General features: G+C 40.5%; 1 protein-coding gene and 1 pseudogene across 1 annotated transcript; one reads left to right on the top strand and one right to left on the bottom strand.

Annotated features, from left to right (window-relative positions):
- Window positions 1-1,708: 1,708 nt before the first annotated feature.
- LOC143886149 (protein SMALL AUXIN UP-REGULATED RNA 12 pseudogene) lies at window positions 1,709-2,690 on the bottom strand (annotated as a pseudogene).
- Window positions 2,691-21,445: 18,755 nt separating this feature from the next.
- On the top strand, window positions 21,446-23,260 carry LOC143885869 (uncharacterized). Its single transcript, XM_077389915.1, has 3 exons — window positions 21,446-21,647; window positions 21,794-22,425; window positions 22,805-23,260. Exons 1-3 carry the CDS (start codon window positions 21,446-21,448, stop codon window positions 23,258-23,260), a joined length of 1,290 nt encoding a protein of 429 aa, XP_077246030.1.
- Window positions 23,261-23,605: the final 345 nt, after the last annotated feature.

Below are 23,605 nucleotides of genomic sequence, written 5' to 3'. Positions count from 1 at the left end.
TTCATTTACAAAATTTCAGCTAAAATAACAGAAATTTCGGTAATTTTGGGCTGAAATTTCGGCCCAAGAAAATGACATTTCGAGCTCCTCTACCAAATTTCGGGATTTGGGCTTAAATTTTGGTTTCGGGCCGATGCTACCCGGAAACCAAAATTTAAAACCTTGGTTGAAAGCAGCCTTCTATCAATTCATAGTACCCCCGACTATTGTGTAGTTTGTGCAGCTTTTTTAAAGGTGGCTGAGGGCATTCTTGTGATTTCCCACGAAGGTTGTTAACCCAATACTGCTAGTAAAATAAGTAAATAAATTTAGGTGGCTGATATTGGCACTGCAATGTTTTGACAATCTCACAAACTCAGCTTGTCTTTTTTTTTATAAGGAGAACTGTAATAACCTTTGACAGCTGTTTACGTAGTAGAAGAAAAGAAAAGTCTTGCAATTATTATAACATGTACTGCCATATCAGGAGTTAATTCTAAAAAGAGGAATGATAGATGCAAGGGCGCCCTTTATGCAAGGGCTGGAGAAGGTCCCTTGAATGGATCCACGTCACTTTTGAAGTCGGTTGGGAAACTGAATTCTGTTGCACTTAATGATGTGGATCTATTCAATGCCCTTCTTTAGCCCTTACATAAAGAGGCCCTTGAATCTATCATTCCTCTTCTAAAAATGGTATGTATAATTGTTTTAGAATATTAAAAGGGGAAAAAGGCAAAAGGAATCCAGGTGAAACAGAACAGAAATTTTGTGGTGAGAAAGTTCACGAGGGTGACACAACGGACACTACGGTCAATCATGCATAACCCATTCCCCGTAACGAATTGAAGCAGAAAAGGTATAGAAAACATGAAAATAAATATAAACAAACCAGCCGATATTTACAACGATCGTTCTTTATACATGCACCCTATATCTCTATATGTTGACATGTCACATGGTGTAAGCCCGTATGGTCTAGCATTATTCTAAGAGTACTGTTCGGCCTACACGATAGGATGATCCAAACTGTTCATTCAATGGGCCACAGCTTAAAAAGGTTGTGGCCAAAAAATCATTTTCATAGGAAGATCTTAGCCCTCCGATCTACTGAGGAGGATCACCCTATGAAAATGAATTTTTGGCAAAAACCTATTTAAGCTGTGGCCCATCGAATGAACGGTTTGGATCATCCTATGGTCGAGGCCATAGAGTACTCTTTGAAAAATATTGGAATATAAAGGCTTTTACTATATAAAATCTCCTATATATTAGATACTTTGAGAAATTATATAATGCCCGACCGTGAAGTCCCATCAAGGTGGTACGATCCAACCGCAGCCCCTTGGATCAAATATCAAAGGTGGTACCGCTTTGACGGTTCTTCACGGTCGAGCACCATAGTATTTCAAATATGACTGTACGGGGCACCACATAGTGGTTTATGGCCCAAAGCGGTACGACCTCAACGTAAACAGTTTATGGCCCAAAAATAATCACAACACCGATCTATAGTGGTTTCCATAATATACATTTTTTCTATTGATTGGATGGCTAGTATCATCCTTTGGAAATGGGTTTTTGGGCGCAACCTATTTATGTTGTGACCAGTGACGGTTTGGACCTATGATATCCTATGCCGTACCGTTCTTTTTAGAAAAATATTGGACAATTCTTAATCAATACAATTACTCAAAACTACTTACAATTCTCTATCAACTGAGAGTGCCGATATCAGCTTCCAAAAAACACATCAGAAAAAGGGAAGACAAAGTGACAAACCATGTTCGAATTTGCTACATTGCTCCATTAATCAATAAACATTACAGAATTTACAAGGAATCTCTCTCTCTCTCCTCTTTTATTGGTTCCTCCGATCCGAAAACGGGACGACTCGGCCAAAAACCCTCTTTGCCATCTCCACAGATCCTCTGGAATAAAAACATGAAGATAAGACAGACCCTTTTCTACCATCTCAAATCAAATGATGAAAAATCACTTCTCTAACTCGTCCGAGTTGACTCAATCGATTCGGACGATTTCGTGCCCTTTTATGCGCACCCAACTTTTCAATTTATTTATTTTTACTCGAGTCAAGTCTCGGAAGGTCACTAAAACTGCAAACCAAATCGACTCGTCCGTGTCGACCCGTCCGAGTCCGACCCCAAGTTAGAACTTTCACCTTACCAGACCGATTTACCAGCGAGTCCGTGGAGAAGTGGTCGGGATTCAGGCCAATATTTAACATTCCGTGAACCCAAATGGCCGCATCTCTTGAAATTGTCTATATGAGCGAGACGAATCGACACCGAGTTGCCGGAATCGCTCCAAGCGAGTAAACTCAGGATTTCTTCAAAGACCAACTCGTCACAAGGGATAGCGAGTGGGCCATGGTTAGTGAATCCGTACTCCTCCTCGGCCTCGACCAGGAGCTTTTTGAAGACAGGGTGGTTGAGATAGGTGGCTCGGACAACAAACCTCCTACAACTGGACCCCACACAGACTGCCACGTGTCCTGCCGGAACGTCGCCCGGAACCCCAACGGAGAAGCTACCCGTCCGGCTAGAAGAAGCTGCCTTGTTTCGCTAACGCTTTAGTAATTGCCGGAGTCTGACAATGTGGCGGATTTTGCTGCATTTCTCGTTGGCACCGGACATTGTTGAGTATACACGGAGAGACTGTGTATGTACTTGCGGTCTCTTTGGTGGGATTTATTTGCGTAGGTTCGTAGGAGAGCGAGGGAAGGTCGAACCAGAAGCGATGGTTTTATAAAGTGCTGGTTCGAAAATGCCCTTGTAGGTTTAGATAATTACGAAACGAATGCCATCGTGTTACTTGTGTACATCGATACTATTAGTACATATGGGTACACGAATTTGACAACCTTGCGGTATTTTCAATTTATCGTTGATGAATTTCTCCTTGCACACCTACGGTTTTTTATTTTTAGATAATATTCAAAAGAAGAGTTCTAAAATTGAGATGAAAGGGTGCCCCATTGAGTGACATGCAGCCAGTACGGATACCCTTTCACCTCATTTTTGCAAGGACACCCCTGGGTAGCACTCCTCTATGTAAAAGAGAGATTTTATATGGTGTAAGCCTGTACATTCCTATATTAATTTCTCAAAAAAGTACGGTACGACTTGCACCATAGGATGATCCAAACCGTCCGTTTGATGGGCCACAACATAAATAGGTTGTGCACAAAAAAAATTTCCATAGGTTGGTCCTAGACCCGGCAAACGGGTAACCCACACGGGTACGAGTACAGCTAGAAAATACCCGTGGTTCTGCGGGTAGGCTTTTCATTAACCCAGACCCAACCCGCAGGTAACCCAGCAAATATATATTTAATTTTTTAAAAAAAAAAACCTTCTGCATTTAATATTTTTTTAAAAAAAAACCTTTTGCAGCGACGATGATTTCATTTTCTATGGACTATAACCCCATAGAAAATCAACGGCAGAGACTGTACTCATAATCCGATTTTCTATAGTATTAAGTTTAGCACCCCCTTTTTTTTGAATGGTAAGTTTAGCACCCATTACGTAAATATTATGATCAATTGAGAAAAGGGGATTTGCTATGGACCATCGCAAAAGGCATTTCGCAGGCGGGCTGTTGCAGGAGAGAGCAGCCTCATAGAGGCACACAATTCCACATAGAGGCACACATTTTGTCTTATTCATTCAATTCATGAGAGGTGGCTGCTCTCTCATGCAATAGTCCGCCCGATCCCTGAGAAAAGATAGTGATAGTGCAATGAAAGGGGGAAGGGATTTACCCCAGTCGCTCATAAGCTATGTATTATTGTAGTATACTAATATTTTCCATGAAAAATACACAGATGAAGATTTACACAGATTTACATAGCTTAGTATACTAATATTATTGGATCATATGTTTTTTTACACAGATTTACACAGATTAGTATACTGCAATAATACATAGTGTTACGGTCAAAAATTGGTAACCAGATGAGGTAGTTCAAAGGAGACAGTCGAGGTGAACTGATCGAGTGACCTAGAACGGTTAACGAGTTGTGCTGATCTGCACATGTAGCGCACGGTCATTAGTATACTGCAATAATACATAGTGTTACGGTCAAAAATTGGTAACCAGATGAGGTAGTTCAAAGGAGACAGTCGAGGTGAACTGATCGAGTGACCCAGAACGGTTAACGAGTTGTGCTGATCTGGACATGTAGCGCACGGTCAGAAGACCAACCCGGAGTCGTAGCTCCGGATAAGCCCTTCGACACTCAAGTCAGTGATGGGCACCAATATTGAACTGAACTAAAGCTATGAACAGTGAATTCTTGAGATTCAAACCCTTACCTTGGGATTTTCACCAACTATTTATAGTGGAGGGTTAAACAGAGCTTTACTGTTTTACTCCTCCCTTGCCAAGTGTCAATCTCTGGTTGGATCTTGGCTTTGTTTTTCTCCTTTACCCTCGGGCTATTGCCAGTTTTTGATTGGGTGGAGTTATAACTAAGCTCATTACCTTTTGAGTGGCAATTACTTCAATGCCCCGGTCTAGAGGGTACTTTCTGACTTGGGTACGTGTTCAAGCGCGATTGGAGGACCTTTTTGGACCCCATCACATAGATTTACATACCTGAGAAATTACACAGATTTACATCAGTGTCGAACTAAAATTACACATATGATCCATTCCTTAGTTTAAGAAAGCTAAGAAATTTATTTATATTTCTGAACTACATCAGTGTCAAAACCTAACCCTAGTTTTGACGGGTAACCCGCAGGCATTAGGGAACGACCCAGACCCACCCGCCGGTCACGGGGTGCAGACAGGGTGTGGGTCCTTCTTTTTTTTACTGGTAACGAAATTGGTACCCGTACCCGTACCCGCAAATTTTGCTACGGGCCGGGTGTACCCGCGGGTATGGGTGCCATTTTGCCAGGTCTAGCTAGTCCAATGGAAACCTCTATAGATCGTGGGATTGGGATCATCATGTGGAAATAATATTTTGGGCACAACGTATTTACATTGTGGCCCCTCAGATGGACGGTTTGAATCATGCTATGGTATAAGCCTTATAGTACTTTTAAAAAAAATACTGGACTAAATAGGTTTTTATTCCTCTGCCTATTTTATTGTGCAAGTGGTGGCACATTGGTATTTGGATGTAATCTGTGATCTTTTATGTCACCACCAGGTCATATCATTCTGTATTATTTTCATTGCTCACACAATCCCAATCCTTCGTTCGAGAACATTTTTTAGGGTTTTTTTAAGGCAGTGATAAATCGACTCCCATGTGTCTATCTCTCTCCTCTTTCTCTCTCTAACCCAGAGGAGAGAGAAAGACACATGGGGAGTCGATTTATCAATTTGGGGAGTCGATTTATCACTCCCCTTTTTTTATAGATAAAGTCTGACCATTGATATTTGTGCAATGATCTTGATTATTGTTGTTCCGAATGAAAGTTAAAAATTCTACATTGCTTACCCATTATTAGCATTTCTTTTTGTTGCTATTAAAAAACAGATATTAGCATTTCTTATGGAAATTAAGTGATATATCCGCTCCTTTTGATCACCAGGAACACCCCTTGTCAGTGTTTGTGGCAATCCCGGGGCATTGAATTCTTCTGACATAAGTACAACAACCCCACTTTAGTCATTGATACACTTTCTTATCTGGCTATTATCCAAGGGCCTATCTGCATATCAATAAAATTGGTCTATTTATAAATAAAGATATTTTATGTTATTATTATTTGTAAATGAGACATTAAGGCCACTCTGAAAGCCAGTAATTGAGATAGATATAAAATTATTATAACCATTATTTACATATATGATTATAGGCAAATAACATTACATGCTTGAAAGATTATATGCGAGGTATCTAAAGAAGCCTTTATTTATTTTTATATTAAGAGTGTGTTTGAACTCAGGGAAGAAATTATGTAAAATAAAGCTTTCAACGGAAATTAAATATTCTATGGAAAATAAAATTTCATAGTATAGGAACTTTGCAATGTTTTTAAAAACAAAGAAAAAATTTTATTTTGGAAAAAAATCATGGAAAATGTCTTGACCAAACTTTGAATTACTCATTTTCCATAGGAAATTATTTCCAAAAAAAATTTCCCGCATCCAAACAGCCCTAAATATCTATACATGTCCCACCATCTTGTTTAAATGTAGATCCCTAAAAATTCTTAGGCAATCTTCTCTTTAAAAGTGGTTTTTCCTAGTAAGAAACTATGTTCTCTGGGATGGGCTCAATGTTCTGAGGCTTTGTATCTCAACCATGGTTTAAAATTTCGGTTTTGGTAACAGTTTCGGACCCCACCGAAAACTGAATACGAAATTTTGTAATTTGGTTCGAAATTCCGGACCGAAATTCCGAAATTCCCCGAAATTTCCTGAAATTTTGTAACACATTTTTTTTAAAATTATAAAAGGCATATAATCGAAATCCTAAATTTTGGACCAAAATTTTGAAATTTAGGCCGAAATTTGGTAAATGGCGGCAGAATGAATTTCGGCATATTTCGGTTTCGGTTCCCACCGAAATCTGAAATTTCGGACTGAACCCGAAATTTGATATTTCGCGAAATACCAAATTTAGGTCCGAAATTTCAGTAATTTAAAATTTTGGTTCGAAATTTCTAGAAAATGGCATTTTAAAAATAAAAAATAAATGAAACAAAATTTCGGAATTTCTATCCCAAATTTCGAAGCTTAATATGAAATTTCGGATTTCGCCGAAATTTAGGATTTCGGAGGGGTCCGATTTCGCCAAAATTTAGGATTTCGGTGGGGTCCGAAATAGGCACCGAAACTGAAATTTAAAACCTTGATCTCAACCTGGAGGTTGCGGGATTGATCCCAACTTACCAACCAAAAAAAAACCATATTCTCAAAATAATTAAGAATTCTTAAAAGAAATCTCTCCGACTTAAACTTTGAATATTCTTGAATAATATAAAAATATTCCCACCATCCGAATTTACCGTGGTCTTATGGATAATTTGTTAATTTCTCGTTGAATATTTTTTTATTTTCTTGTACATTATTTGTAAAAATAACTTCACGAATAATTTGTCATGTTCATTTACTATTTACTTCCTGCTTTTTCCCAGGTCTTTAAATATTTTCAAAAATTTTAAACATTTGGCTCACTTTTTTTTGCTAATGAATATCTGCCTCACATAATTATTCCCTGACCCTAACTTTGTAACTATAGCGAGAAGCCGAGAACCACGAGAAATTCTAAATGGGGAGGGTACAAGTCGTCACGGATAAATTGTACTTGGGTTCATCATAAACATTAAGTTTGTAATTTTATGCTCGAAGCAGGGGTAGTTGTTATTTGGATTTTCTTATGAACAGCTCTCTAAAAGGGGAACAAAATGGCTGCGGGTGGGGTGTGGATTTGTTGAGGGGATCGAAACCCATTACCCACCACATGCAAAGTAGGAAAAATGGGGAAGGAAATTCCCATTTTGCCCTTGAAAAGTTTGTTGCAGTTTAGAAGATGCTCGCAGAAAGAGAAAAAGATAAATCCATTCTTCTGACCACGACCCGTGTGCGAGAAAGACGTTGTCCTGTGTTTTTTTTTCATATTAATTTAGGGATTTGTTAGGGACCATTGCAGAAGGGATTTCGCGGAAGGGCTGTTGCATGAGAGAGCAGCCTCATTGGCTCACCTTTTTGTCTTATTCATTTATATTCATCCTCTGTGGCTGCTCTCTCGTGCAAAGCCGGTCCACGAAATACCTTCTGCAATGGTCGCTAGCAAATCCCATTAATTTATTTTATTTTTAGAATAATGTCCAAATTTGTCATAGTAAAAGAAAAATCCTTACATGTTCTATGATAATATAAAAAAAAAATGTAAAACATATTGACGGAATTGCCCTTCAATAAAAAGTATAGTTTTTCCGTGAACAAAATAGGCTACTGATATTGGCACTACTAGGGGTGCAAGTTTGGCCCTGTCAGCCCTGAGCCCGAACAGGGTAAGGGCTGAATTTTCTAACACTAGGGGCGGGTTAGGGTTCATTTTTTTAGACCCTGACTCAGGTTGGGCGGGTTTTGGGTTAATGCCTCGGGTATCCTGACCCGGCCCGACCCTGAGTTTTCTATTATAGAATTGAACCATCTGTGCATGTTTCTTTTGCTAATGTTTTCTATTATCTTGGATTGATGTTTCTTTAGATTATTATTATTAATTGTCTCTGTTGCCTGTCATGTTGTTGAATTTATATTGTCTTATTTTGTTCCCTTTCTCTGTTTATTGATCATTTTGTTCCATATGATAAGTGGTTGCTTTATTTTGGCACTCTTAACAGGTATTTGCACTAGGGTCAATTAGGACTGGCCTGGCCCTGCCCAATCAGGGCCAATCAGGGCGGGCCAGGGCCATCACAATACTCTGTAGGGTGGGTAATGGGTTGAGGTTTTCCGGCCCTGACTCAGGATCAAGGCGGGTCAGAACCGAGATAATGGGATCCAGGGTTGGGCTAGGGTTTTGAAAAACCAAACCCAACCCGACCCTGTTGCAGCCCTAGGTACTACCATGTTTTGATTTTTGAACTAACTCCCCATGTCTTTTCTTTCTTAAGTTGCTTTTGTGTGAATTTTTTAGAAATTATGATAACCAGTCGACAGTTGGTTAAGTAGTAAAAGACAAAGTGAGTTATGGTAAGTATCAAAACATAGTAGTGCAAAATATCAATAGCCATAAAATACCATCCATCGAGGTCTCTACACCATAACACATCAGCAAGTGTACAATGCGGCAGATTATTGATCCAATGGACGTAGCGTTATTCAGTAAAACAAAGGCTTTCCAAGATTTGCAAATTAGAGGGCTAGGATTGTTTTGAATGGTGTTTTGAAAATTATCGTTATATAAATAGTGGGACCAACTGTGTAGATGATATACATTTGCTAAACATGGATACATGTATGATGAAGATGCAATGATTCTCTTTTCATTGCATGTTTGGCGATCATGAATTTTTTTTCTTCCTTAGTGTTAGGGGTAAAATCGGTATACACGGTAGCGACCCTTATAACTATCCTTCGGCGCCCTTCTTGATCAATCTGAACCTCACAAGTAACATTAACTAATGAACGAGACAAAATCCCTTCAACACTTCCCCTTAGATCGGTGCCGAATTTCAAAGGGAGACAAATACAATCATGGGGATCTCACTCCCAAACGACTAATCTGGACGGCCGTTGTATGTAAGGCGCGGCTTTTGAATTTAAAACATCCCGCCTAAGTCACCATTCACGATCACCGCCCAGAATAATCGGAAGTCATATCTCCACGATTTTATTCTCCAGCCATCATGCTCCACTTGGGCTAAATCAAAGGTATGTTTGATACCTCCACGATTTTATTCTCCAGCCATTATGCTCCACGTGGGCTAAATCAAAGGTATGATTGATATCTCCAAGATCGTGGTTCTCCTCCCCTATAAAAAGGGGCCTACGTACTCAAGCAAAGGCAGTTCGAAATCACTTCTTCTTCTCCTTATACCTTCTTTGGTCTGGTAACTTATCTTGGTCGTCCCCCCTATCCACCGTTCATTGTCTGTGATTGCCTATCTCTGACTTGAGTGTCGAAGTGGTCGTCCGGAGCCACAACTCCGGGCCCACTGACGCTTTCTCTGTGAGCGTAGGATTACAGGTTTTGCGAAGCTAGTTCGTGCAGTCAGATTTTGGGCGTCATCAGATTGGCGCCATCTGTGGGACCCGACTATGCCAAAGTCGAAAGCTACCTCCAACCTAACAGTGGAATGGTTACGAGAAGTCAACTAAGCCAACAAGACCGTGAACCGCTGGAGGAGACGGGAGAAATGGTTGCTTCCGGCGATGTTCTAGTAATGATGACCGTCTTCAACCAACTCACACAACAACTTGGAAGCGTCACGGTCGCTCTCCAACAAGTACTCCAAAGGATTCCCCCCAACCGACGGTGCCACCTCCACCTCTAAATCCACCGGACGAAGGACTTCTTCCCGCTGGAATTTCAGAGGAGCAAGGATCTTCAGAAGGATGAAATCCTCGGAGTCAAAGGCCCCGCTAGCCTCAGCAAGAGTCTGCCTGAATCACCAGCCCGCCACCCGACCATCACCGCGATAATCGCCATCGAAGAGGTGATAACTCGATAGTGGAACTAGCGAATCTAGTCCATCGGGACGATGATCGGATGCCTCTGCGAAGAGAAAGTTCTACGAGAAACAATCAAGTAGAAGAAAACCCCACTGTCATGGCCGATCTCCAACACCAAATAAGAGAACTCAAACAACAAATGAAGGCGCCCTGCGACCCGGACCTCCTAGCAGAATGGGATAGCGAAATTACTTCTCCATTCATTACACGGATCTCCAACGTCATCGTTGCTATGAATTCTGACATGCCTCGTTTAGACCTCTATGACGGGTCATCTGACCCTCTTGAGTTTCTCCGAACTTACCACCATGCGATGGTAATCAGGAATGCTTCAGACGCCACAATGTGCAAAGCCTTTTCCGCCTACCAAAAGAAAGATGCTAACAACTGGTACAGTCGGTTAAGGCCCAACTCCATCGAGTCATTCCATGAAATGGGAAAGGAGTTTGTCGCTTATTTCGTTAACAGTCGGCCCCGAAAGAAACCAGCTGACGCTCTTCTGGCTTTACGGCAAGGAAAAGACGAAACACTACGGAAGTTCATTGGGCGGTTCCGAGTGGAATTCCACCAAATTAATGAACCAAACTTCGATATGGTCCGCGCCGCACTCCGCCATGCCATCCGAGATAGAGACATGAAAGTAGCCTTGAATGTGAATCCTCCTCGTGACCTCCAAGAACTCATGGCCACTGCTGATAGATACATCAATAATGAGGAATCATTTGCCATATTTGAGAACACTCGAGGAAATGAAAAGCGGAGAGACGACTCTAGGGCGCTACCGAGTCATAAGCAGGCAAGACACAATGATCGACAGAATCGTTGAGCCCCAAATCACCAGTTTGATAGGGTCAACTACACTCCATTGAACAACACCATCTCAAATATCCTGTACGAAATCCGCAACAGAGAGCCCATACACTGGCCTGAAAGAATGAGAGACTTGGAAAAAGGTAAAAACTCTAGTAAATATTGTCATTTTCACCAAGATCATGGGCACACCACCAACAATTGTTATCATCTTAAGAACGAAATTCAAAGGCTCGCAGGACTTGGTCGGATTGATCGTTACCTTCAAAATCCCCCAAGGAGCCAGCAACGACCCATATCCGAAATACACCGGCCGGACAAACATCGTCGTTCACCCAACCGCCGGACGGAGAGTAGTAGGCAAAGAGCTTTGGATTGAGAAGAAGAGCCCAAAATCACCAAAAATATTGACACCATCTACGGAGGTCCGGCGTCCGGAGGACCAACCGAGGAAGGACGCGCACTTTATGCTGAAGAAATCAACTCCATAGAAAACCCCTCCAAAAAGTCGAGGACGGACCCAAGTACCACTGTACCCATCACCTTTATCGAGGCAGATTATGGAATGATAAATCGACAGCATGATCACGCTGTGGTAGTCCGACTCACCATTGCCAACTTTAACGTAGGACGGATCTTGGTAGACACTGGAAGCTCGGTCAATGTCCTTGAAATACAGGTGTGACAATCCAAGAGGGTGTGGACCCCGATCCGAAGGAGAGGTGGGGACGAGCCCCCAACGGCATCTGGATCATCCACATGTGAAGGAGAGCTCTACTAAGGAACTCTCGAAATAGATGCCACCCTCATAGCATAGCACGAGTGGCGATAAATGAGATACCTCTTGATCCAAGGATAAATCCTCAAACCAAGACGTACCTAAAACAAACTCAGAGTCGCTATCCATGGATAGGCCATGGAACTCCAAAAATAAATATGTTCTGTATACAATGGATAACCAGAAATATATATGGGCTCGTGTCTGATTACGAATAGAGAAAGTCCGAAGAGCACCCCCAATTCGTCTGAGTGCAAGCACTTGGTCTCTTATGCCATTTATTATTAACCTTGAAGAGTTTTGGGCAAAAATCATGTGAAATGGAAACTAATACCCCCAAGAGAACGTCTACCTAAACATGCATGACCCAGGGATAAAATAATAAGCATGCCCAAAATAAATGGAAGAAGTGTCGCCTAATCGCAGCTACGTTATGAGTGACACGCCTAACTGGTGTCTAAGTTTTGGTGGGCAAACACATGTATGCTACAGCTAAAGGTATAATGTCTGCATAAGAAAGCAAGAAAACACAACAAAACATGCAATATAATAACTTGATATCACACACGACAGATCCTAAACTCTAAACGTACTCCTCGACTCTTGGATGATCTGATGTTCACCTAAGCCGCCTACGTATTCCCGCCTGTATGAGAATCAGAGTAACGTAGTTCTTCGCATCTATTCTAAGCTATGATGCCTAAGATATCTAGACCTCTATCCTAGACTCGACCTAAAAGACCGGACTACTTATTAAAGCTTCTTGTGCGATTATTTAAATTCCAATGGATTGCGGATTTTAGGACACCCTATATGCCCTAACTAAATGCAGGTTAGCCCTAAACTAATACAGGTGGTTCCTACAACCTATGTGTAACTAGGCTGTATGTCCTAAGAAAAACAATGGGATTCCTAACGCATCCTAGACCTAGTCATCAGTCGGTGATGTGAATCGCCAACTGACCGGACGGAGGCGTAACAAACTCCTAATTCTAACACAAACAAACAATAACCACCACAATCAAACAACATATGAAGGAGAAACTCCTAACTTCAAAACTCTCTATCTAGGACAAACTCCTAACTCTAGAGGAAGATCTTTTTGAAAGCAAAGTTTTAAAATTATTTATTCAAAAAAGATTTAAAATGTTATTTTTAAAAGTTTGGCTGGACTTGAGATAAAGATCCCAAGCTGCACTACATACCTCGTGAAAGAGGATCAAGCCAACATAGTTCGGAATCGAACTCTCCTAACTACCATTAAAACTTTTTTTCCAATTTTTTTAAATGTTTTTTGAATTTTTAAGTTTTTGGTTTTCAAATATTTTTGTGTTTTAAATGTTTCAAATTTTTTTAGATTTTAAAGTTTTTCCAATGTTTTTGAATTTTAAATGATTTCACCCTTTTGGTCAAAGACCTAAGAGAATACACAAAGCAATACCCTAAGGCCAAACCCTAGGGTTAATAGGGGAAACCCCTAAACCCGGTAAGCTAGTATCCCAAGAATACTGAAAACGATCTAAGATCCCAAACAAGCAAAGATCTAATAAGACTGTGCTAGTTTCTAAAGAAGAGTGACAATAATATTAAGGAGAAACTCCTAACTGATAACACTAAGGAGATGATCAAACAAGTCAAAGACTATCTAATAATACCAAAAGGACGAATGAGTCAAAAACTCTTTAATAATACTACTAAACGGTTAAATGAGTCAAAGACTCTAATAATATCATCTAAAGGACGAGTGAGTCAAAGACTCTATAATAATACCGCTAAAAAAGACAAATGAGTTAAAGACTCTCTAATAAGGACCAATGAGTGAAAGACTCTCTAATAATACCATCTAAAGGACGAATGAGTCAAAGACTCTCTGATAATACCACTAAAAAGACAAATGAGTCAAAGACTCTCTAATAACACCACCTAAAGGACGAGTGAGTAAAAGACTCTCTAATAATACCACTAAAATGACAAATGAGTCAAAGACTGGCTCTAGAAGAAGAGGTTACTCTAACATGAGGCTGGGTAAGCCTCCTAAAGGGAAAACCCTCTAAATGAGACAAGGCTTGTCTCAAAATAGGGGCTCTATAAATGAGGCAAGGCATGCCTCCTATATACAAAGGTGGGCTCCAAGTATCCCTATCATCGCCCTTGCAATGATAAACATGGATGAGGCCACTAATAGACCAGGTTGGTCTCCAACTAGCAGGGGTACAAGTTGGGATACAACTTGGAGAGGATTTTACAAACAAGATAAGGTCCTGCCTCCTATGAGTTAACCTTTTACAAAAATAAAATGGGCTCCCTAAGGAATATGTTCTAAAAAACAAGGTTTGTCTCCAAAGGAGAAATGCCTTAATGAGATATAGTGTGTCTCCTAGTGGGGCTCTAGATGACTCTTTCATTGCCCTTGCAATGAAGGGAAGAATTAACATCTAGGGTATACGTCTAAAAGATTAAGAAAATCTTCTAAATGAGAGGGGAAATGCTACTGGGACTTTGCAAGTCCCCTAAATAAAGGGCTTGGGCTAACGCCTTCATCGCCATTGCAATGAATAAAGGACTACTGCTATTGGTACATGTTTAAAAATATTAATTCAATCTAATAAAAGAAAGAAAGAAGGAACCTCTTTTAGTAAATATAAATAAGATTTATGTGATAACACTTAAGAAAAGGGAAATTTGATATGCCATGAGGCCTAGACCAAATTTCACAAGTTTGATGCAAACCCTGGCAACTTCAATAAATCCTCACATTTCCAAGCAAAGCTAATTTTAATTTTTTTAATGGGGAAAACAGCATGTTTCATCTGTTGCATTAACATAAGCTCAACCAATTACAGTTTCATCTGCTTGTTACATTAGATTAATTATAAACTCAAAACTCATTAATAACTCAATCATTACATATGAATCTAAACTCCTACATTGACATACATAAAAAAAAAATCTTTCAGTAGATAATTCTTAAACTAAAATTATAAGATAGAGCCATTAACTATCTCATCATGGAATTTTATCTATATCCAGTTTTCAAATATCATTAAATATCCAAAGTTGAAATATTTCAAGGTATTTTAGTAGACAAATCACATAAAGAAAAATTACAACTTTCGAGCAATTCACAACAGGTTATACTAAACATGTTCTGTCATACTCTTAATATCCTTAGACAACTTTACCAAACCAAATCATAACATTTCATTCTTCTTGGCTTATCTGAAACATTAAATCCCTATTCTAAAAAAAAAAAACTTTATCATGCTCGCGAACATGCGCTCACTTGTGCACACATACATTTACAAATACAACCATATGCACCCACACTTGCACTCATATACATTCACAGATATACTCACATATTCACAGACCTCATACACACATAACTATACAGATAGCACACACATTCACTGTCATGCACTCACTCTCATATATACACACTTGTACACGCACACAAAGATACATCCTATTATGTAGTTGTCTTGCTTAAGCACAGAGAAAACACTAAGTTGCTGTTCTATTCCAAAGCAAAAAAAAAAAAAAAAACTCATATAAAACACCATTGCCATTCTGTCTTTTGGTCACAAGAATACACAAGATGATAGAGGCGTAGCTGGACTGAGATTGAATATACACATGATAATGAAGACACAGCTAAACTGGAAATCAAGCATACACATGGTAATGCAGACTTCCCTATACTCCTAATTTTTTTAAGGAAAATGAAATATGTAGCTAATGTCTGCATTATCTATTTGTTCCATCACAAATACAATCATTGGATAACCTGGACAAGTTTACAACCTAATATATCTTATGCATAGCAACAAAATTCTAAGCCCCAAAAGCTAGCATTTCTTTAATGGTAAGAATGTGAAACCAATTGAAATATAAGCTCAAGGGAGTTCTATATCTCCAAACATCATGGAAGATTAAACTACTAATGAACGACAATCATTGGAAACCAATTAGCATGCAAATCAGTTGAAATGAATAAGACAAGCTGGGCCTATGCTATTCGAATTTTCATCTTAAAAAAAAATGAAGAAGAAGCATATTAAAAAAAAAAAAGTCTAGTTGTGATAACAAGAGGATAGTCCAACTCCACATATGCTTCAGTTATTGTGAGTACTTTAGGCACCCTCCTGAACTAATTTTGCATCACAAATTACTAGAATACTTCAATATAACAAGAAGAAATAAACCTATTATTATAAATGCTTTTCCCCAAATACCAACTTATTGATTTTGCCACTCCGTTTCTGAATATTCACCATATTAAAGCTCGAGACAGGAATGAAAAACATTAAAGCATTCGTCTCATATGAATATTTTGAGATCCAATACTAAGAAAAACATCATGAAATAGAGTAATCTGATTGGAGGCATTTGTCATAAAAAAACACAGTGCACTAGCAAGAATATCACTTTTAACAATAGCCTAAAGTCAGTTTGTCTCCTCACTGATCGTAGTCATGTATTTCAGAGAGCTTAATCAAATCAATCCAATCAACCTCTGTATCAAATTTTAATCAGACAATTCACTACTAAAGAATCACACATCAGCACATTATCAAAAGTTGCCAAAGATTATCACCATAACAATGAGGACAAGCGAACAAATCTTTTGTTCATTCCTACGCTTATTGCTTAGACAACTTGAAGAAAAACAGAGTACAAGGCATACATGAATTACTCGATTTAGGCATACTATTGAACACTCAAAACCAATTCATAAAGAGAAATGTTGGTACATAGCCTCCTTAAAAAAAAAACCTATGCCAATAAAAGAAAATCATAACAATCCTATACTTATCACATGAACGTCATAGAAAATTGCTACAGAATTACAATAAATCACCACAAATTCCAGATGAAAACATAATTATACACAATTTTCGTAAAGAAAGAAAATAACCAAATATTATCAAATAAATCTCATAGGAACATCACTGCCAATTATATGCAAATTATCACAAAATGCTATGAGATAATGAAAGGATTTAACAGGATTCAATCAACTAAAATCGTCACACCACATCTATGCAATTATCTCGACCAAAATTAAAATATGACTCAGTAATTTGATTAATTTTATCTCAGTCTTGACCAATTCAGATCTCTACCAATTTTCGTCACCAAAATTAGAACAACAATAAAAAAAATCTAGTGATTAATAAAGCTGAACAATCTTAGTCTAAAATTCTTTAAATCACTGGTAACAATAATCAAATCTCATGTAAGATGAATTTAGCACAAGAATTCTTCAAAATCACAACTAAAATACATCACTATCTTTGTAAAAGAGAAAATGTACCTAAGATTTTTTTTTTTAAAATTGATCTTCTCCTTCTTCATTTGACGAATCAGAAATTGTCAAAATACGATGCTTGTCCAGATCTGTGCTGCAATAATGTTGTTGAACCCTACTCGTTTCTTCTTCTTTTCGCTCCTGACTGAAATTAATGATAATAGATGCTCGGATATGAGGTTTTAAGGTAAAAGGAGCAATAGATCTAGGGTTTTACAGAAAGAAGATGGAAATTCTAGGGTTTCCAAAAAGAAAAAGTTATGGATCTATAGGTTTTAGCTTTGGTGCTAAGTTTTGTGGTTAGGGTTTGAAGCACAAGAAGATGATAAAAGAGGAATTAATGAACCACAAGTGAAAAATGAAGTGAAGGAAGGCTTGCTAACAGCACAAAATGGCCAGAATTTGGTAGAGATTTCATCGGAGAAAAAAAAAATTGATGAGATCCAAGTTTTAAGAAAAAATGGTTTTCTCTATCTCTCTCTCGTTCTCTCCAATTTTCCAACGAAAATGAAAAATCCTCCATTTTTCATTTGGGTTTTTTTTTTATATTAGATGGGGGATACCGATATTGGCACTACAATTTAATGGGTGCACAAAAATGATGAGCGAGCGAACAAGTTGCATAAAAAACGGGCTATATCAACCCCTTTTTTGCAAAAATAACAGATTTGCCTCATTTTCTTCCCATGGACAGCCCTCGTCTTGACTAATTCAACCCCCTTATACCGTACACTGTATATACACTATGACGCTCGTTTGCTGAGCAAACGCCCACGGATTCGGACGAAACTTCAAAGGGACCTAAATGAGACCCTAACCTACTTTAGAAATAAATTTCGGGACCCTAGAGCACTAATTTGATAGGATTTCTTACCAAATAACACTATTAGGGGTACGGTTGAAATGGGGTGTCTACAGAGGGGGGATGAATTGGTCAATTAGAAATTTTAGGCTTAATTAAGGGAGATTAAAAATTAATCTTCTAATTAAGCACTAATTAGTCTAACCCTTGTTAAAATATGTATATCAATAAAAGCTAGGATTTAGACTTTCTAATCATGCACATTTACTAACCCTTGTTCAAATGGATATCATAATGCAATTAGGGTTTATAACATTTAATACAAGTTCATTTACTAACCCTTGTTCAATTAAGGCATAAACAAAAGTAAGGTTAGAGATTACCAATCACCACGCGTGCAAGAGAAGGAAAGGAAGAGAGAGAGAGAGAGACAATGCACACCATAATGAGGACATCAAGATTTTATAGTGGTTCGGTCACAACTTGACCTACTCCACTATTCCAAGTTTGGCTCCTTAGGTACTCCACTATGGTGAGATTTCAAGCCTAATCTCGAAGCTCTTACAATAAGCTTTTCCATTCTCAAGGGCCAAAGTGAAGCCCATGGCACGAAGCCTTGGCAAGGGAATCAAACCCTCACACATGATTCACCTTTCTTCATGAGCCAAATCAGAGACTCTTTTCTTCACCTTTCTTTACGAGCCGAAGAGGATACCCTCACATGAAGAACAAATAAAAAAGAAAAACTCTCTTGCCTCTTAATAGGTGGATTCTCTCTTGCCTCTTTCTCAAAATGTTCAAAAGCTTATAGAGATAGGTTTTAATCATGTATATATAGAGTATTTGAAAATATGACCGTTTAGGGTAAAACTGTAAATGTTTGGCTTGAAAAAGTCAAGCAGAAAATGCCCCAATGGCTAGTTTGCTCTACCGTGACGGTCGACCGGGCTACGGCGGTCGTCCGCCCCTATCAGGCGTCCTATTCTATTTTCAAATTTCTTACTGTCGCGGTCGACCGGCCACATGGCGGTCGCCCCGCAAGGGCTTACTGTTTGCTCAAAACATTTGGCTCGAAAACCTATTCCGGTCGACCGACCCACGGCGGTCGCCCGCCCTAGACCAAATTGGATTGTTCTGTTTGAAACAGAAGCACATCCGCGGTTGCCCGGCTTAACCCGGTTGACCGGCCCGAAAAAATTCGAGATGGCCTGCATTTCCAGGTTCCATCCCGTGGTCACCTGGCATAGCCTGGTCGACCGGCCCTGAGTGAAATTCCATTTTAACTTCAAAATCCAGGGGCTTTTGGGCAATGGTGTTTGGGCTTAAGTCCAAGGTTTTCAAACACATTTTTGGGTGTGTTGATGGTTTTCAAAGATGTAAAATATTAAGTGTAAAAACCATTTGAAAACCTTTTAAAAGTGCATTTAAACATAAAATCAAGAGGACTCCAAATACATTCTAAAAATGAATACCATGAGTCTTCTTGGAATGTCTTGGCTCCTTTGCACTTTCTTGGACTTCTCCGGCTTGGGTGAACATCTTGTCCTTGTCTTGGCTCTTGTGACTTGTCCTCCAATCTTCAATGCATGTTGAGGTGTCACCATGGCATGTTCAACTCCAAGCTCCTTCTTGACAGTTGCTTAGGAACTTGTGGGATCTTCATGTTGAGCTACTTTACTTGAGCATCTTCAAATGAGGATGACTCCAATGTAGGTGCAAGCTCTTGGTTCCTTTGATCCTTGATCAACAAGTCATGTGTTGTGAAGAGTTGTGTAATTGCGATTATGACATGAAATTTCTGTATACAACACAACACCTCAAAGCAACACATCAGTCCATAAATGCTAATCAATTTGGTTTGCTAGCATCAAAACAAGAAGGTAAGATGAATGATTAACTCATGAGAACCCTTGGGCTTACAGTCCTCCATTAAGATGCCTTCACCGAAATGGACATCAGCAATGATAGGCTGGAGCCTGTTGATTGGTCCATCTTCGGATTCTCAGGAGGGGAAATCAAGGTACGAGGGAAAATCAAACTCCCTGTAACATTTGGAGCTCACCCGATCCAACGCACCATCATATAAACCTTCGTAGTAGTTCGCGTCCCTTCCACTTATAATGGAATCATCGGAAGGCCAGCGCTGAACGAACTGGGGGCAGTGGTTTTCACTGCCCATTTGAAAATAAAGTTCCCCACAAAACTTGGTGTCAGAGAAGTTATCAGCGACCAGGAGAAAGCCCGAGAGTGCTACTCCGCCCTGTTGAAAAAGAAAAAGGCCGCCAAAGAAACCTTCTCCATAGGCGGTACCGACCCTCGAGTTGAGGTAAAACAGGGAGAACCGGTCGAGGAACTCACGAATATTCCTCTATTCCCCAGATCCGACGAGCAAACCGTCCAAATAGGTTCTCTTCTGTCAGGTAAGCTTAAAACTGACCTTGTCGATTTCTTAAAAACTAACTCGGACATCTTCGCCTGGTCCGCCTCTGATATGCAGGGAATTCCCTCCGATGTAGCGGTCTACAAGCTGTACGTGGACCCAAACTCCAAGCCGGTCAAACAAAAGAAACGCAATTTTGCCACCGAAAGACAAAAGCACATCAAGGAAGAAGTAGATAAACTCCTTGATGCCAAATTCATCAGAGAGATTCGCTACCAGGAGTGGCTTGCCAATGATGTGATGGTCAGGAAATCCAACAGCAAGTGGCGAATCTGCATAGATTTCACGGATCTCAACAAAGCGTGTCCCAAAGATTGTTACCCGTTACCAAGGATCGATCACCTCATTGATGCCACCGCCGGGCATGAGATGCTAAGCTTCATGGATGCCTTCTCTGGGCACAGCCAGATCCAGATGTATGGTCCCGACATTCTAAAAACTTCCTTCGTCACTGACCAAGGGTTGATTTGTTACGAAGTCATGCCTTTTGGCCTCAAAAATGCTGGCGCCACGTACCAACGTCTCGTCAATAAGATTTTTACCGAACAAATTGGGAAGACCATGGAAGTATATATTGACGACATGCTCGTTAAAAGTTTCAAAGCGCAGAACCACATCGCCGATCTTGAAGAGGCCTTCATCGTACTCTGCCGAAACCGAATGAAGTTGAACCCCACCAAGTATGCTTTTGGGGTTACCTCCGAAAAATTCCTAGGCTTCATGGTTAGCCAACGAGGAATTGAGGCCAATTTCGAAAAAATAAAAGCACTGCTAGAAATGACAGTGCCGAAGGAAGTTAGAGATGTACAAAGACTCACGGGCAGAATCGCGGCCCTCAGCAGGTTCATGTCTAAATTTGCCGAAAGGGGCCTGCCCTTCTTTAAAACTCTCCGAAACATGAAAGACTTTCGATGGACGGAGGAATGTCAGACGGCATTCGACTAGCTAAAGGCATATCTCCAAGCGCTTTCGTTACTCTCAAAGCCGGTACCAGGGGAAGATTTGTACCTGTATCTAGCAGTTGGACCTGCCGCGGTGAGTTCTATACTCGTTCGGCAGGAAGGAAAAACAGAGCAACTTATTTACTATGTTAGTAGAGTGCTCCATGACGCCGAAACCTGATACCAGGAGATTGAAAAATTCGCCTTTGCTGTCGTCATGTCGACAAGAAAGCTCCGCCCGTATTTTCAGGCTCATCCTGTTACCGTACTCACCGACCAACCTCCCCGAAAGATATTGCAGAAGTTCAAAACTTCAGGACGCCTGATTAATTGGGCAATTGAATTGGGCGAATTCGACATCCAGATAAAGCCCCGTCCAGCAATCAAGCCCCAAGTGCTGGCAGATTTTATTGTGGAACGTACTGTACCGACAGAGGAATCCGAAGAACCAAGCCTTCCGGCCAAAGAACCAACTCTGAGCCAGCAAAGCCATGATCCACTATGGATGTTGTACGTGGATGGCTCCTCCAACGCTGAGACAGTGGCACCGGCTTGGTCACAACAGGGCCGGACTATTTCATTGCTGAGTACGCCCTGCGGCTAGATTTCAAAGCAATCAACAACGAAGCAGAATACGAAGCTTTGATCGCTGGAATAGCTCTTGCCACTGAATTACGAGCCAATCGGATCAGAGTTCACAGTGATTCGCAATTGGTAGTGAGCCAAGTCAATGGCTTCAGCGAAGCTAAAGAAGAACGGATGATCAAATACCTAGAAAAGGTGAGAAAGGAAATCTCCACCTTTGAAGAATTCCAAATAGTACAGGTTCCCCGAACCTTGAATACCCGCGCTGATGCTCTCTCCAAGATGGCCTCGTCTGGAATATTTGAACCAGAAAACATCTATACCGAGATCCTCCCCCAACCTAGCGCTGAGAGAGAAGAAATCCTACAACTCAATGAGGAACCTAGTTGGATGGATCCTATAGTACGATACTTAAGAGACGGTGTCGTACCCTCGGATAGGAAGGAAGCTCAACGCCTGGTTGCCAAGGCCACCCATTACATCTTCGATGGACAGGAGCTGTACAAGCGGTCATTTTCATGGCCTTTATTGAAATGCCTCCGACCTTCCGCTACAGAACTCGCCATGAGAGAACTCCACAAAGGAATCTGTGGTGTTCACTCGGGAGGAAAGGTGTTAGCTCACAAGATCCTCCGCCGACGTTTTTCTGGCCAACCCTCCAACAAGACGCATATGATTTCGTCAGAAAATGCGAACAATTCTAGAAGTTCGCTACCGTACCTCGTCTCCCTGCAGTTCCTTACAAACCCATCTCCAATCCAGTCCCGTTCGCTATGTGGGGAATGGATTTGTTAGGGCCTTTTCCAAACTCGACCAAGGGGCACCAAATGATGTATGTCGCCATTGACTACTTCACCAAATGGGTCGAGGCCAAGGCAGTGAAGAAAATTACTTCCAAAGAAACGGAAAACTTCTTCTATCATGATATCATTTGTAGATTCGGTATTCCGCGGGTCCTTGTAACTGACAACGGAACCCAATTTGCGAGCAGGTGGTTCAAAGACTTTTGCGGAAAACTCGGTATCGAACAACGGTTCACCTCAGTCGGCCATCCACAAGCCAACGGACAAGTGGAAGTAACCAATCGAACTCTCTTACAGGGATTGAAGAAACGCGCAGAAAACCCCCGGGGCTTATGGGCAGAAGAATTACCGAATCTCCTTTGGGCCAACGAACTACCCGTAGGACCGCAACAGGAGAGTCTCCATTCAGCCTCGCCTTCGGGGTAGACGCGGTGATACCCGTCGAGATTGGAGCCCACTCTCCGAGGCTTGAGGCATTCAATGAGAGGACTAATCCCAACCACCTAACGAGTAGCCTCGACCTCGTCGAAGAAACTAGAGAAAAAGCCCGAGTCAGGATGGCAGCGTATCAACACAGAGTCGCTCGATACTACAACTCTAGGATGAAGGAAAGAGTGATAAGGATGGGGGACTTGGTGCTGTGACAATCCAAAGTCTCCGATCCTCGCAACTAGGGAAAAGTGGATCCCACCTGGGAGGGACCCTACCGCGTATCCCACACTCTCCATCCAGGATCGTATCAATTGGAAGACTTAGAGGGCAACCCCATTCACTGCACTTGGCACATTTCGAATCTGAAAAAGTTCTACCAGTAGGCAAGAATGTAGTTCGTTTCAATTTTCTTATTTCCAATAAATCTAAGTGTTTGTTCTTTGTCTTTGTGATATTGCAGAAATGTAATCATTCTCCCCAAGTAATGAAATCTCCTTTTCGATTATCCATCCACAAAAGCGATTACTCCCCAGCATTAATGAATCTCCAAATCGAAC

Source organism: Tasmannia lanceolata, unplaced genomic scaffold (genome assembly GCF_043159265.1).
Source record: "Tasmannia lanceolata isolate RefF3 unplaced genomic scaffold, GAP_Taslan_0.1 ptg000011l, whole genome shotgun sequence".
In the NCBI taxonomy this organism is placed as follows: domain Eukaryota; kingdom Viridiplantae; phylum Streptophyta; class Magnoliopsida; order Canellales; family Winteraceae; genus Tasmannia; species Tasmannia lanceolata.
Note: the sequence above shows the minus strand (reverse complement) of the source record. Positions and strands in the feature narration are given on the sequence as shown.

Coding starts and splice junctions, on each gene's coding strand:
- LOC143885869 (XM_077389915.1), top strand. CDS start 21,446: ATGTCGACAAGAAAGCTCCGCCCGTATTTTCAGGCTCATCCTGTTACC. Junction 21,648..21,793: donor GGCAGATTTTATTGTGGAAC/GTACTGTACCGA, acceptor TGGTCACAACAG/GGCCGGACTATTTCATTGCT. Junction 22,426..22,804: donor GTGTTCACTCGGGAGGAAAG/GTGTTAGCTCAC, acceptor ATTTGCGAGCAG/GTGGTTCAAAGACTTTTGCG.